This window comes from Oryctolagus cuniculus, chromosome 17 (genome assembly GCF_964237555.1).
Source record: "Oryctolagus cuniculus chromosome 17, mOryCun1.1, whole genome shotgun sequence".
Classification (NCBI taxonomy): domain Eukaryota; kingdom Metazoa; phylum Chordata; class Mammalia; order Lagomorpha; family Leporidae; genus Oryctolagus; species Oryctolagus cuniculus.
In genome coordinates this window covers 66,186,019-66,200,180 of record NC_091448.1, presented here as the reverse complement: position 1 = coordinate 66,200,180, position 14,162 = coordinate 66,186,019, and the positions used below count along the sequence as shown (strand labels likewise).

At 60.9% G+C, this 14,162-nt stretch overlaps 1 protein-coding gene across 10 annotated transcripts in view; it reads right to left on the bottom strand.

The window, feature by feature from the left end:
• The window catches only part of MPRIP (myosin phosphatase Rho interacting protein), a 114,695-nt gene that overhangs the window by 17,337 nt on the left and 83,196 nt on the right, over window positions 1-14,162 (bottom strand). For 9 of the 10 annotated variants that reach the window (XM_070061694.1, XM_070061693.1, XM_070061692.1 and 6 more), the window contains exons 9-15: window positions 13,684-13,797; window positions 11,941-11,997; window positions 10,857-10,925; window positions 7,726-7,815; window positions 5,616-5,725; window positions 2,573-3,140; window positions 382-498 (exon numbers count right to left, since the gene is read on the bottom strand). In XM_070061694.1, coding sequence (XP_069917795.1) covers window positions 382-498; window positions 2,573-3,140; window positions 5,616-5,725; window positions 7,726-7,815; window positions 10,857-10,925; window positions 11,941-11,997; window positions 13,684-13,797 — 1,125 coding nt within the window. The remainder of the gene's footprint in view (window positions 1-381; window positions 499-2,572; window positions 3,141-5,615; window positions 5,726-7,725; window positions 7,816-10,856; window positions 10,926-11,940; window positions 11,998-13,683; window positions 13,798-14,162) is intronic. The other variant, XM_070061697.1, reaches the window with a different exon arrangement.

The following is a 14,162-nucleotide window of genomic DNA, read 5'->3' as shown; positions in this document are numbered from 1 at the left end:
GGGCTGGCGGCTGTGCTGCTGGCACAGGCAGGGGCTCTGGCTGTAATGGGCCTCAGACGAGCTGTCAGTCACACGCTATGCAACTCCACGGCTTCCACCTCTGCACAGCGGGCCCCATGGGGCCCTTGGGAAAACAACCAGAAGTGGTGTGTGAATCTGTGACACTTGTAAGGAAAGCGTAACGGCCACTCTGAGAACAACCTAAAGGCGTGTGGAGTGGGGGGCAAGAGTGACCGCAGAGCCGCCGGCGCGTGGAAAGCCCCGTCCTGGGGCGCAGGAGCCCAAGATGCTGCCGCTCAGCCTAGCTTCACCTGGACCTGAGCGAGGGCCTGCCACACTGACGCCCCTGAGTGCATGGCGGGCAGCAGCTGCTCCCCCTACCTGCAGCACGTAGCCCTCTCGGGCACTCTGCTCGCGGCCCAGGGCCACCCTCAGCTGGTCCTGCAGGAGCCGGTTCTGCTCCAAAAGGTCCGAGGCCTCCTTCTGGCTCTGCTCCAGCTGTTGGTAAAAAGATACCAGTTCTGAGCAAGGTGACAGTGACAGGTGGAAGCGGCTGCGCGGTGAGGGGGGTGGCAGCACTACCGGCCCAGGACTTCCAGGGTCTCCACGTGCCAGCAATGTGTATGGTCTTTATCTGCAGCACGGAGGGTGGAAGGTTCTAGCTCAAGCCCACGTGACTGGCTTGTCCCACCCCCACCCCCACCCCCCGGGCACACACCCTGGGCATCTGCATCAGCTCCCACCACACAGGACCCCTGTGGATGGCAAGGCCCGGACACCACACAGCCCTTCATTTCTGGGCAGTGAGAGCTCCGTGCTGTGTCAGAAGGGAGTCCTGCTCTTGGGGTGCTGTGAGAGTCCTTGGAGTGTGCTCACCCAGCTCAGGCTGGCTCAACCCAGGCCCTGCCAAGGGCTTCAGCCATCTGACCAGTTTTGCACGATGGAGTCCACAGAAAGCTCCGTTTACAAGAAAGGGTGTCTGTAGCCCCCTTAGGCAAGACGTGGGGATCCCAGCCTCGGATTCACTCGCACCCCCAGCCAGCTTCTCCCCCAACAGCTCCTGGGTCCTGTCTGAAGCTGGGCCACGTGGGGCACGCCGGATGGGGAAGGGAACAGCTGGACAGCAGACAGCCACAGCAGGCTCCTCCCTCTGCTATGCGAGGCAGGAAGACCCCTGGCTTTTACACACTGAAGACTGACACCCCCTGCCCACCACACACACACACACACACACACACACACAGTGACCCCCCGTGTGGGGCAAGGTGAGCCTCCGCTGTTACCCGGTCTCCTCCTGCCTGTCAGTCTGTCAGTGGGCGCAGAAGGTGCAGGGGCCAGGGCGCCAGCGCTCGTGGTGACATCAGCCCCACACACTCCACACAGCACGGCTAAGTGGGAAGTGTGCCGTGTGTGAAGACGGCAAGCTTCAAGCGCTCAGCAGTTGCTTCCGTCCACACCTCTGCAGTGTCCCCAAGAGGCAGGTGTGACAGGCAGCGTCGCACCAGCCGCAATGCTGCACAGGTGAGTGTTCCACCTCCGAAACGCCCCAGACCCGAGCGTTCTGGGTGCTGGACCCTGCAGCGTCTGCAAACTGACCTACTTAATGAGACAGCCACTGAGAACGGGGCCTCACATATCAGCTCCCCGTGACGGCCACTGCCGGTGGCTAAGTCTACGAAGATGCCTACACGCCTGCACTTGATGCTGTTTCCTGGTGTGCGTGCCCTGCCCGTGGCCTCACGACAGCGCTCACAAGGCACTGGGACGAGGGATGCTCACGGCGCCTGCTCGGCCGTGGGTATTACTATCCTGGTGAGATGGATAACCTGAGCGCGGGGTCTCACAGACTGAGATGTGTTTTCCTGCCAGATCTAGTCAGGGCTGCCTGGCCCCATCGACCCCGGGCACCTCCACCTACCGGCTGACTCACCTCGGCTCACCATGGCCCCGCCTCCCTCCCCGAGTCCAGCCTGGGCTCCCGCCGCCTGCCGCTCCCACTCCCCAGGCCACTGAACTCCCAGCCCTTCAGGCCTCCAGCCGCCGCCCGCTTCCCCAGCGCTATCCCATGCAGATGGAGGGCTAGCTCTGCGGGTGGGGTCTGCCCCACAGTTAAGATGTGAGGGCCTGCGTCTGACTCCTGCCTCCAGCTAGCTTCTCGCTGAAGCAGACCCTGGGAAGCAGAAGCGCCGGCTCGGGACAGTTAGGTCCCTGTGGGACACCTGGATTGACTTCCCGGCTCCTGGTTTCGGCCTCGGCCGTCACAGGCATCCAGGGAGTGAACCAGTGGATGGGACACTGCTCACGTCCCCCCTGCTTAGCGTTGCTCGTTGAGGGACTGTGGCAGGCAGATCCGCAGGGCAGTGCCCCCGGCTCGGTGACCTCCTCCCCTCCCTGCCGCCCCGCAGGAGCCGGCCCTGTCCCGTGTGTCTGCCTCCACTGCGGGGACCTGCCCATAGTCCAGGCGAGTCCCCAGGGGAGGGCTGAGTGCTGGAACCCACGGGCCACAGCGGGCACGGCTCCCGTTCACCAGAAGCTTCTGGGGGAGGAGCTGCCCCAGGCCCCCTCCAGTTACCTCCTTCTCCAGCAGGGAGGTCAGCTCGTGTGCAGAGAGCCGGTCGCTTCCGTCCTCAGGGGGCAGGTGCAGTGGGGCGATGGGCACCTGCTTTTCTTCCCGCAGAGGCGTGGTCTCCACCTGATGCCATCGCTGCTCTATCTCCACATGGACGTTCTGCGTCTTGAGGTCGACGGGGCCAGGCAGCCCGGGGCTCCGGTCCACCTCCATGCGCAGGGCTGCGTCCTCACCGCCCACCCCGTCCGGCGTGTCAAGCATCCCGAAGCGCTTGCGCCGCTCTTCCCGCCGCCGTGCGCGCTCCCGCTCCAGCTCGCCCGGCTCGGCCTCGGAGCGCCCGGGCTCATGCGTGTCGGGGGGCCTGGCGGCTCTCTCCTGAGCCAGGGCCTGCTGGATGGGGCGGAACTCAGCCCAGTCAAAGGTCTTGGAGCGGCCCTCGCGCCTCCGCTCCCGCGCGCGGCTCCTCCTCTGCTCAGGGTCCGGCTCCCCGGGCTCCACCTCCTGCTTCTCGCTGGGCCTTGGGCAGGTCTCGAGAGAGGAGCCACTCTTGTTCTTCTCCTCCGGCAGGGAGCTGGGGGCAGCAGAGGGGACACAGCGTGACGCCCCAGCCCGTGTCCCATCCTGCTCAGTGCAGGGCGGGAAAGGACCGACCTGCCTTTACCCACGCCCCTTCCCTGCGGAGAAAGGACCTGGTTCTGCGGGGAGGGGGAGGGAAAGAGCCTCAGCTGGCCTCACGTGTCCGGCATGGGGGACACTAAGGGTCTATTAACCAAAGAGACACTGGGCAGGGAGCACCGTGGGGGCTCCGCGGACCCTGCAGGCCCAGACCCTGCCCACACACCCAGTGAGGCCAACTCCATGCACCTGCACACTGGGCAGTGGTGAAAAAATGAATGGAAACAGCCACCCTCCCAGAAGGGTGCCAAGATTTCAATAGGCAGATGACCAGATTGGCTCTAACGATCTCCTGTGGCCACTGGCAGGACAGGCGGCTGAGAGGGAAAGGCCAAGACCACAGGGGCGCAACAGGGACGGGGGCCACGCTGGGCAGGGGGGAGGGGCCACACCAAGGCAGGTGGGTGACCAGCAGCACAGGCTGTGCAGGTCATGGCTGCTGGTGTCTGCTACCCGTGGCAGGCAGGGCTGAGCTGGATCCCTGAGGAGTCCCTCCTTTCCCCAACTTGCCTAAAGCAAAGATTCCAGCAAGGGAGGCCCCCGAGGAAGAAAGGAAGTGAAGAGCATCGCGCCCTCTGGGCACCTGGCGGCGCACTGGCAAGGGCCAGAGCGGCAGCGGAGTCAGCAAGGGTCCCACACGAGTGAAAAGGACCCAGAGCAGATCACCCAGCACTGCTGAACTGGGAGAGCCTGTGGCCACGCGGGGCCTCGGCGTGACACGTGAGAGCAGGCACACAGCAGCCCTGCAGCCCGGGTGCGCCAGGCCAGGCTGTGCCTCCTGCAGCCCACAACCTCCCCACCGACCAGACTGGGGCGGCGCTGAGAACCACAGCACCGCGCTCCACACCTGCGTGGATCGGGGCGTGGTGTACTCAACAATGCCTATCTTCTCAAGTCATGGAACCTCCCGAGGAGAACAGAAGCTAAAGAACGGCTAGGGAGCGAGCACTCCACCGCCTTCAAGACACACTGGGCCGGCAGGGAGGTGGACAGGCAGAACGCCTGCCTCCCCGTGGACTCCTGGGCATGGTCCCTGCGCAGGACGCAGCATGGCAAGCGTGGGAGGCCAGCCTGCTGGAGCCACACATTAGCAGCACACAAGTGCATCTGAGGGCACTTTGGAGGTCTGCCCCAGGACAGTCCGAAGCTGACCTATTCCTGCCAGGAGCCCAGGCCTGGCAGTGATGAGGTGCACGGAAGTGGGCCTCGGGCCGCCAGCCTTGCACGCCCACTGCCCGTGAGCAGCCCCAGCAGCAGCCCCGTCTGCTGCAGGCAGCATTTCTTACTGGCTGTGGGCACCCGACAGTCTGGGCAGAGTGCTGGGATCCGCAAGCCCCGGCAGAACGATGGTCTATCTTGCCGGGCCCCAGGGGCGGTGGTGGGGGCCGCGCAGGATGGCAGCTCCTGTGCCTCCTGCCTGGCCATGCCCTGCTCTCACAGAGCCCCGAGACACACAGAGCAGCTGGACCTGGCCTCACTCACGTAGGACAACTTAATTAAGATCCTCTGTTTAATGAATGAGTGGCAAAGCACAGACAGGAAAGGGGACTGAGACAGAACTCAGGTTTCCTGTTTTTCCTTCTTACTCAGAGCACAGTAAAATCAGCAGGACAGAGACAGAGGTTCTGACAAAGCCTGGGCGTGGCCTGGGTGGCCAGGGGTGGGCCCCTGCCGCTGCCTCGCTGCCTGCACCCAGGGAGCCTCCTGGGTGCAAAGTACCTGGCTGGAGAGGCATGCCCGGGGGCTCCAGAGCCCCGAGACGGGCACGGCAGAGTCCTGGCCCCCACACTGGAACCTTCTCCACTTGCTTTTCAAATGGACGCTGCGGGGCAGGAGGGAGAAGGCATGCAGCCCGTCGCAAGGCATACGAACCACAGAGCGCTAACACAGGAGAGAACACAGTTTTCCAACTTGGGCTTCAGCACCGAGAGTTTCAAAGAGAAGCTTTTCCTGGTTGCATAGAAAGCAAATAGACGTAGGAGTGAGGCAAACAGGAGACCAAGAGAGAGCAACGCGGCTGCAGGGGCCTGCGGACACGGCACCGCAGGGTCAACCTCGCCCACCACACACGGCGGCTGCCCCAGAGGCTGGCAGCCGAGCAGGCCCCGGGGGCGAGCAGACCACGCACTGGCAGACGCCGACTCTGCAGAGATCAGAGCTGACAATGGCCACAGATGACACAGGCGGACTGCTCCAGCCAAGGCAAGAAAACCAGAAAGCCAAGGGGAGGGGAGATGGGGCGCGGCCGGCCAACGGCGGGGACGAGGAAAGCAGAGCAGGGCTGCAGGCGACCCAGAACACACTTGCAAGGGCCAATCTCCCAGCAGGGCAGGAGGCCCCCTGGGGGGCAGCGGGGCTCCCTGGTGCGTACCTGGTCACGTCTGGGGCGGTGGCCGGGTGCACGTGCTTCATGATGGTCTGGATCCAGTTCCGCCGGATCCCTGACGTCATGGCCGACAGGGTGAACTCGCCCTCCTTTGTCTACACAGAAGACAGAAGGTGCTGTCAGTGACTGTCCGGGGAGCTGAGGGGCCTCCCACCTGCAAGGGAGATCCTGGCACGGGATGCAAGGCTGCTCATGGAGAAAGGACAGGCCACAGCTGCGCCACCCTCCTCAGAGCACCACGTGTGCCCTGCAGGGGACAGATGACAGCCATGCCCAGGACGCGCTTCCGCAGCAAGGGGAGACTGACTGCACTTGCTGCACACACAGCGGCATGGGAACAGCACAGCAGTGTTGTGACGTGGTTCCCTGGCACGTGCCTGGGCAGAGGGAAGCCGCAGCACTCTAGGGGCTGGCGCCAGGGTACTGGTGAGTGGACAGTGCCAGCCCTCGAGTCTGTACCTTGGTCTCTCCTGAGCGAGGGAAATCTGTGTCAGTCCCACAGGGCCGTGGTTGTCAACTCTGCACACTGTAACCCAGGCGAACTTCTGGGCCCAAAAGTCTGCATAAAGACCCTGCAGCAGGTGAGCCCACACAAGTCCCAGCCCCGGCCCCACAGGTGGTGGCGGCTCTCCATCTGCCACGTGCACACTCGTGGCCTGGCCTTTGTCCTGCCTGGTTCCTGGGAAGTGACTTCTTAGCCCTGAAATCCCATGAGTGACCACAGGGTCTGTGTGACTTTAGTGGACCCCAGGGCCTCACCTGAGAGGCCCAGATTCGGCCCGTACCTCTTTGCCTTGGGCAGTTCTGATTCTCATCCTTTGCTATAATAAAACCAGTCCTCAGTATAGGGTTTTCCTGAATTCTCTGAGTAAGGCGGTTTTTAGAATTCCCCAAACCCATGTTGTCAGATGCGAGGGCAGACGTGGTGATCAGGACTGGTGTCAGGTGTGGCTGACTCCGGGCCACCTGATGAAACGGCCACTAAGAACCGTCTTATTTGGACATGGTACTGTAGCACAGCAGGTTAAGCTGCCACCTGCAAGGCTAACATCCTGCCTGGGTGCCAGTTTGAATCCTGGCTGCTCCACTTCTGATCCAGCTCCTTGCTAACGGCCTGGGAGAGCAGTGGAAGATGGCCCAAGTGCCTGGGCCCCTGCCACACACGTGGGAGACCTGGATGGAGTGCCAGGCTCCTGGCTTTGGACATGGCCCAGCCTTGGCCACTGCAGCCTTTTGGTGAGTGAATCAGTGGATGGAAAATTGCTCTCTCTTCCTCTATCACTCTGCTTTTGCAAATAAGTAATTTTTTTTAAAAAAGAACCATTTTATGTGTGTAATCATATTATTTCTAAAAGATTTCTTTGTTTATTTGAAAGGCAGAGTGACAAGGAGAGTGGGACACAGCCGGCTCAGAAGCGGGGCAGCCGAGATGAGGCCCGGAGCTCTGACACGGTGTAGAGGTACAGAGTGCAGTGGCACTCGCTGTGCTTAACACCAGGCCTGACTCCTCCTCTCAGGGCAGGGCAACACCTGCTCCTGAGTGCCTCACAAGACTCCGGGAAAGCGGACCAATCAGTGAGTGAGCGATAAGCGAGTGAGTAAGAACCTCTCTAGGATTTTAACAACACTTTCATCCTTACTCTCTGTCCCACATCCTTGCAACTGCCCCAAACTGCAGGCTCGAAAAAGAAAAGAGGAAAAGCACACTCAGGGGCCAGTGCTGTGGCACCGTGGTTAAGCTGCTGCTCATGACTGTGTCCCGAATCGGGGGCAGGGCTGCCTTGCCTCCTATTCTGTGCCCTGCTAACATGCCTGGGAAGGCAGCAGACGGTGGCCCCCGCCGCACATGGGAGACCTGGATGGAGTTCCAGGCTCCTGACTTCAAAATGGCCCAGGCCTGGCCATTGCAGCCATCTGGGGAGTGGAGCAGTGAATGGAAGCTCGCTCTCTCTCTGTTTCTCCATCACCCTCCCTATCAAATAAACAATCGTTTAAAAAACAAGAGCCCCAGAGCAGAGGTGTTGGGTTCCGACGTGCCGGCCGTACAGGTGAGGTCAGACCCACCCGGTGCGCCCCCACCTCTGCCCTGGCTCACGTGGATCTGGAAGCCGTAGTTTCTCTGGACTGGATACTCTGTGACATCGTAACAAGAGGACAAGTCGATTTCCCCGTCCAGGTCGGCGGCCTGCAGAGAGAAGCAAGAAGGTCTTCCGAGATTCCTTACGGGAGTCTGGTGTCCCTGAGCCGGTCCCAGGGACAACTGTGCGTCTCACAGCAATGCACCCAACCTGGCCCACGGCCGTCAGCACAGGCCCCACCCAGAAGCCCCACACCACCACCTTCCATGTATCTGGCCACAGGCCTCCCACGCCAGCTGCTCTCCGGCAGGCTGATGGCTGACCTCCCTTACACTCTTACAGACCAAGGACCTCAAAGGTTCTGTGTGAGCATCCACACGTATTTCCATCTAACACATTAGAAGCCAAAACTGAAAATGTAAACATCTATGTACTCATTTAAGAATACAAATAAGCACTAGGGCTCATCCCTGTCTCCTACGTGGGAGCAGGGGTCCAAGCACTTGGGCCATCTTCCGCTGCTTTCCCAGGTGCATTAGCAGGGAGCTGGATCAGAAGTGGAATAGCCAGGACTCAAATCGGTGCCGATACGGGATGCTAGCATTCCAGGTGGTGGTTTAGTCCGCTACGCCACAGTGCTAGCCCCAAGACTGGGATTGAAAACCAGTAATTTCTGCTGTCCCCAAGGACCACTTTTTGTTACGTGGCGTGAACGTGCAAGAGCGCACGCCGTCTGTTGCTGCATCCTGGACCGTGCCGAGGTACTAGCAGTTTTTTGTTTTGTTTTTGACAGGCAGAGTGGAGAGTGAGAGAGAGAGAGACAGAGAGAAAGGTCTTCCTTTTGCCGTTGGTTCACCCTCCAATGGCTGCCGCGGCTGGCGCACTGTGGCCGGCACACCGCGCTGATCCAATGGCAGGAGCCAGGTACTTCTCCTGGTCTCCCATGGGGTGCAGGGCCCAAGGACTTGGGCCATCCTCCACTGCACTCCCTGGCCACAGCAGAGAGCTGGCCTGGAAGAGGGGCAACCAGGACAGAATCTGGCGCCCTGACCAGGACTAGAACCCAGTGTGCCGGCACCGCAAGGTGGAGGATTAGCCTAGTGAGCCGCGGCGCCAGCTGGTACTAGCAGTTTTATGTGCTGCTGCTTCTGTGCCATCGAGGTGGGCAGCAACATGGGAGCTGGGGGTGCCGGCACCTTCCTGCAGTCCCACCCAACACCCGTTCTGTGGACCACGGACCCCTTTCCTGCTCACTGCTCCAACCCTCTCCTTCTGTGTAGTGGAAATCTGTAACTTTCACAGCTTCACTGATTAACAAATGCCACTGGCTAACCAGTGTGGCCACAGGCTGTCCCCACGGTGACCGTGAGGTCAACACGCTGTAATGGAGTTACCACAGCTGACGCTCCCACTGCCACCTCTCACGCGATGCCAAGATGCTTCCGAGAGTTCCAGGGAAGAGGGTGAGGAGATGGTACCAAGCCCTGCTCTCCAAACCCCACCCGCTTCCAGCATCCACTAAGCCCCGCCCCAGATGCCACCCCCTATGCTGCAGGTGGCACTGAGGGACAGCCCTGAGCCTGCTGCCCGCAGCCCCTGCTGACCTTCAGCTCCCTCTTGTGACAGAGAGGAGAACCTGGCCGCAGCCACCCCACGACACCAGCAAGGCAGACGCCAGCACAAGGGGAAAAGCCAACGGTGTCTGCAGGCTACAAACACGGTCTTGTCCATCACTCCCCTGGAAGAATCCCAGGGTCCAAGGTCACACTCTGGCTGCTCCAGGCACACAACCAAACACGTGTGCTCTCTTCTCCTGGGATCACAGGCACCCACGCTGTGCTGCACCTGTCTTCCCCGGAGCATCTTCCCCTCCTGTCCATAAAGCCCGGTTCCAGGTCTTCACTCGTTTGCGTGCACAGTGTGTACACCATACGTAAGCTGCGTGTACTGTGTGCGTGTACATCCTGTGGGTATGCAGTGTGCATATCATGCATGCATGTACTGTGTGTACACACAATGTGTGCAGTGTGCATATTATGTGGATATACACCATGGGTGTATACGCTGTGTACGTGTACACCCTGTGTGTGAACAGCATGTTTACCATGGGTGTGTATACCCTGTGTACAGTGCAACTACTGTGTATATGTACACCATATGCACATACAGCATGTCTACTGTGTACACACTGTATACAGTGTCTGCTGTGTGTGTATACACTTTGTATAGTGTGTGTATATGCTGTATATATAAATATATCCTGTGTACATATATGCCCTTTGTGTATACAGCATGTAAACCGTGTATGTGTACACCCTGTATACACTGTGTTTATTGTGTGTGTGTACACCCTATGCATGTACAGCATGCCTACTGTGTGTGTGTACACCCTGTGTAGGTACAGCATGTCTACTGCATGTCTACCATGGATGTGCACACCCTGTGTACAGTGTGTAACTACTGTGTGTGTGTACACCCTGTGCATGTACAGCATGCCTACTGTCTGTGTGTACACCCTGTGTAGGTATAGCATGCCTACTGTGTGTGTGTACACCCTATACATGTACAGCATGCCTACTGTGTGTGTGTGTACGCCCTGTGACTGGTGAACTTCTGTGATGACAAACGTGGGGGCGACTGACTCGGGAAGGAGATGGTTGCCTAGAGGGGTATACTGAAAGGGTTCCTGAGAAGGAGTTCCAGGGGAAAGGTAACTGTAGAATTGCCAGGCTGTTTTTCAAAGATTATTGTGTGTAGAAGCAGAAAAGGGAGCCGCCCCTGGCTGGCCTTTGACCATGGACTCAGGACCCTCCAGTGGCCACAACTCCCCTGCCGCCTCCCTTCCACTCTTCCGACGGTGCGACTCACCACATCTCTGCAGAGAAACAAAGCTGCTCATCCCGAGCTCAAGTCTGATCTTTCCAAAGAACGAAGGAAACCCCACTGCTGGGAACCACCGCACTCAGAGGCCTAGGCATGGCCTCGGGGGAGCCCAACGCCACAGCAGGAAGCCAGTGCTCACCGTTCTCCCAGAACAGGAGAGGACATACACCCTGCAGAAAGCGGCTTACACGGGAAGCCTCTGGCTCCTGGACGCTGCTCGGACAACCAAAGCCGTCCCTGCCACTGCGGGAAGTCAGGCACTCACCTCCTCAGCCACGGAATCCCTGTAGTATCTCAGGCTCTGGTCAGCGAGGACAAACCAGTGTTTCTTCCACTAAAAGGAAAGCAGGACCCAGGTTCAACCCTACACAGCAACTGGTGCTGCAGGTGAGCCCAGCCGAGGCCTGGGCCCAGCCAAGCATGGGTCAAGCAGAGGGCGGACGGCACACGCAGGGCTCTGTTTGGGCCGCAGGCAGCCATGCGCTCACCGCCTGGGGGTGGGGGAGCTTGCTAAGCAGCGGCTCCTCCTGTGAGGAGGCAGCACAGAGGGCAGAGTGGGCCTTGGTGGGGGCGCTCTGTGCCACGGTGGAGTGACCAGTGCTCTGCGGGCCTCCAGCTCAGGGTCAGAGGCTGCAGACGGTGGGCTGGCCCCATCAGAACACACAGCTGGCTGTGAAAGTGGCAGCTCCCTCCACAGGTGGTGGCCCGCAATCCACGGCCACAGCCACGTGCCCCTGCAGCCAGCAGGAACAGACTAACCCGCCAGAGTCCCAAGTCTTCACTGGGTAGCAAGCAGGGGCACTTGAGTCTTCAGGCAAGGCCAAGGGCATTTGATACAGAGGAGAGAAAAAAATGATATTTTGGCACAGTGGCTCAGAAAGCGAAATGGGGAACTGAACAGGCCAGGCATGCGGGCTCCTGCTCACTCTCCCCATCCACAGCACTGGGCCAGGCGGGCCTGACAGGGGCAGCGGCCAGGGGCTCCTCCTGCCCGAGCCTGGCTCCTCCCAGGGCCTCCCAACACCACTGCAGCAGAGCCAGTCTCTTAGACAAGGCGTCCTGTGGCCTGGGGCCACCGCCCGCTTGGCTGCCTCGTAGCAGACGCCAGCCAGCCTCAGAGCAGAGCTGTTCCCTGTGCGGGTGGCGGCTGGAGGACCTTCAGGGAGGCCCTCCAGTGGGGATCATGTTGGAGGATGTCCCCATGCCAGTCGCCGACACCCCCGCAGGCCACTGGGGGCGTGGCTCTGGAGCACAACCCAGCTCCGGAAATGGGGGCTGTGAGCAGCTGGGGTCCCAGGGCCAGGGCCGACAGGCTCCCCGGGATGAGGCCCCAGCAACCCCGCGCTCACCTGGCCATCCTCGTACTGCTTGGTCAGCCAGCCTTTCTTGAAGTTCAGCAGGTCGGGCTGGGAAAGGGAGAGAACAAGAACGATCAGAGAAAGCCCCTGGGTGTCCCGGGCGAGAGCACGCTTGTGGTGGGCAGCAGGAAGAAGGGGCGTGGCTCAGGCACACACGTCCTGGAGAAAGGAATGGCAGGCTTGGCGGGCTGGCAGGAGAGAAGGCAGCCTGGGCAGCAGCAGCTGGGCTGCCCGGCCACCCTGCCAGAGCCCTGCTGTGGCCCGCGTGGGGGCAGAGAGCAGGCCCAGATGGAGCCTCTGGGCGATGTCCACAGGGCTGGCTGCACAGAGAACCCAGAGGGTGCTGCAGGAGCCACAGGAAGACTGAAGAGAAGCCTTGTCAGCAGAGGCCACGCAGGCCACAGGTCACCCGGCGATCCAGCGCCCGCCCCCAAGAACCTGGACTGCGGCAGGAAGGCAGGGGCCAGTGCTGCCCGTGTGCGGCGCTCCCCCACTGCTGTCCATGCAGGCGGGGCGCGGCCAGGAAGGCCCGCTGTCTTCCCTCCCCCGGCCCCAGGCTCTCTGTGCATCCCCAGCCATCGTGACTGGAACTGGCTTTCAGGTCCTTCTATATCCCCAGGACAGGTGAGAAGCAGTCATGGGGCCGGAGCTGTGGCGCAATAGGTAAAGCTGCCGCCTGCAGTGCCAGCATCCCATATGGGCGCCGGTTTGAGTCCTGGCTGCTCCTCTTCCCATCCAGCTCTCTGGGAAAGCAGTGGAAGATGGCCCAAGTCCTTGGGCCCCTGCACTCATGTGGGAGACCTGGAAGAAGCTCCTGGCTCCTGGCTTCGGATTGGCACAGCTCTGGCCATTGCGGCCAATTGGGGAGTGAACCAGCAGATGGAAGACCTCTCTCTCTCTGCCTCTCTGCAACTCTGCTTTTTAAATACACAAATCTTTAAAACAACAACAACACAGAAGCAGCCACAGCCAGGACGCAGCATCCAGGAGTCTCTGCTGGACGGGGAACCACTGTGGGTGCTGCGCAGCAGTGCCACGCAGGCCTTGCCCAGGCCGACAAGGACAGTGAGAAGCCCTTCCGCACAGCCCGGCCCCAGCCCTGGCCCCACCGTCACACTGCACTGTTCAACCACCCTTCCCACCAGAAGGAAAGGAACCCCAAGAAATGAGGACCCCCATTCCCAGAGCAGAAGTCCTCTGCTCGCCCTGCCTCACTCGAGGATCCGTGAATAGTAAAAGCTCCTGGGCCTCCTGGTGGTGAGGGTGCTGGGGACCCCACACAGGTGGACCCTGCAGGTTTCTGTTTGGGCTTTGCACAGCCGAGCTACTCAAGGAACTCGTAAGCGTCTGAGACAAGAGGTGGTGAGCTGGCCACACCCTGGGACGCTGCAGAGTGGCAAGGCGGCAGGCCGACGTGCCCAGGCCATTTGGGCAGGTGGTAGACCTGGCGCTGAGAGCAGGCCATGCTCCCAGGCACCAAGGCACCACAAAGACGAGCGCCCACAGCAGGAGAGGAGAGGGTGTGCACGTGGCCCCGACTCCGGGCCAGGCGGCCTCCTCCGCGGGACCTCCTTGAAGAGCACAGGACGCCACATGGCCCTTGGTTCTGCCAGGCCCAGAAGAGCAAGGAACCATCTGCTCCTGACGGCCGGTGGGTCAGCGGGCGGGGTCCCCACCGACACAGGGACAGAGACAGACAGCGGAGGCCTGCAGAGAAGGTGGCGCCCGGCTCACCGTCATGGGGGACTCCGTGGACCGCCTGTCCAGTGACTTGGCTCTTCGGTGTGGAGACATGGGGGAGGCTGAGGCGTCTGAGAGCGGAGCTGTGGGGGCTTCGCTGGTGAAATCCTGTGGCAGAGAGCAGCCGCCAGTCAGAAGAGCCTGGAATGGCTCAGGCAGGCGCAGGGTGAAGTGAGCCAGGGCCTTCCACCCTCCAAGAGAAGGGGCCTTGCTCCCAGCGAGGGAGTGGCGCGGCAAGACAGGACTCCAGTCCTCGGGCACCCTGGCCATCTATCTTCTGGATGCCCTGTCCCCGGCACCTTCTGGCCCCTACCCCCCAGCTGTGCAGGGTCACAGAAAGATGAGCCCAAGCTCCATGGCAGGCAGGTACCAGGCACCTCACAAGCAAGAGAGAAGCCAGGAAGGAAGATGGGCTCAGACCAGGCGGCCTAGAGACGAGAGGACGCAGGGGCAGATTGCCTTGTGGGTGAGTG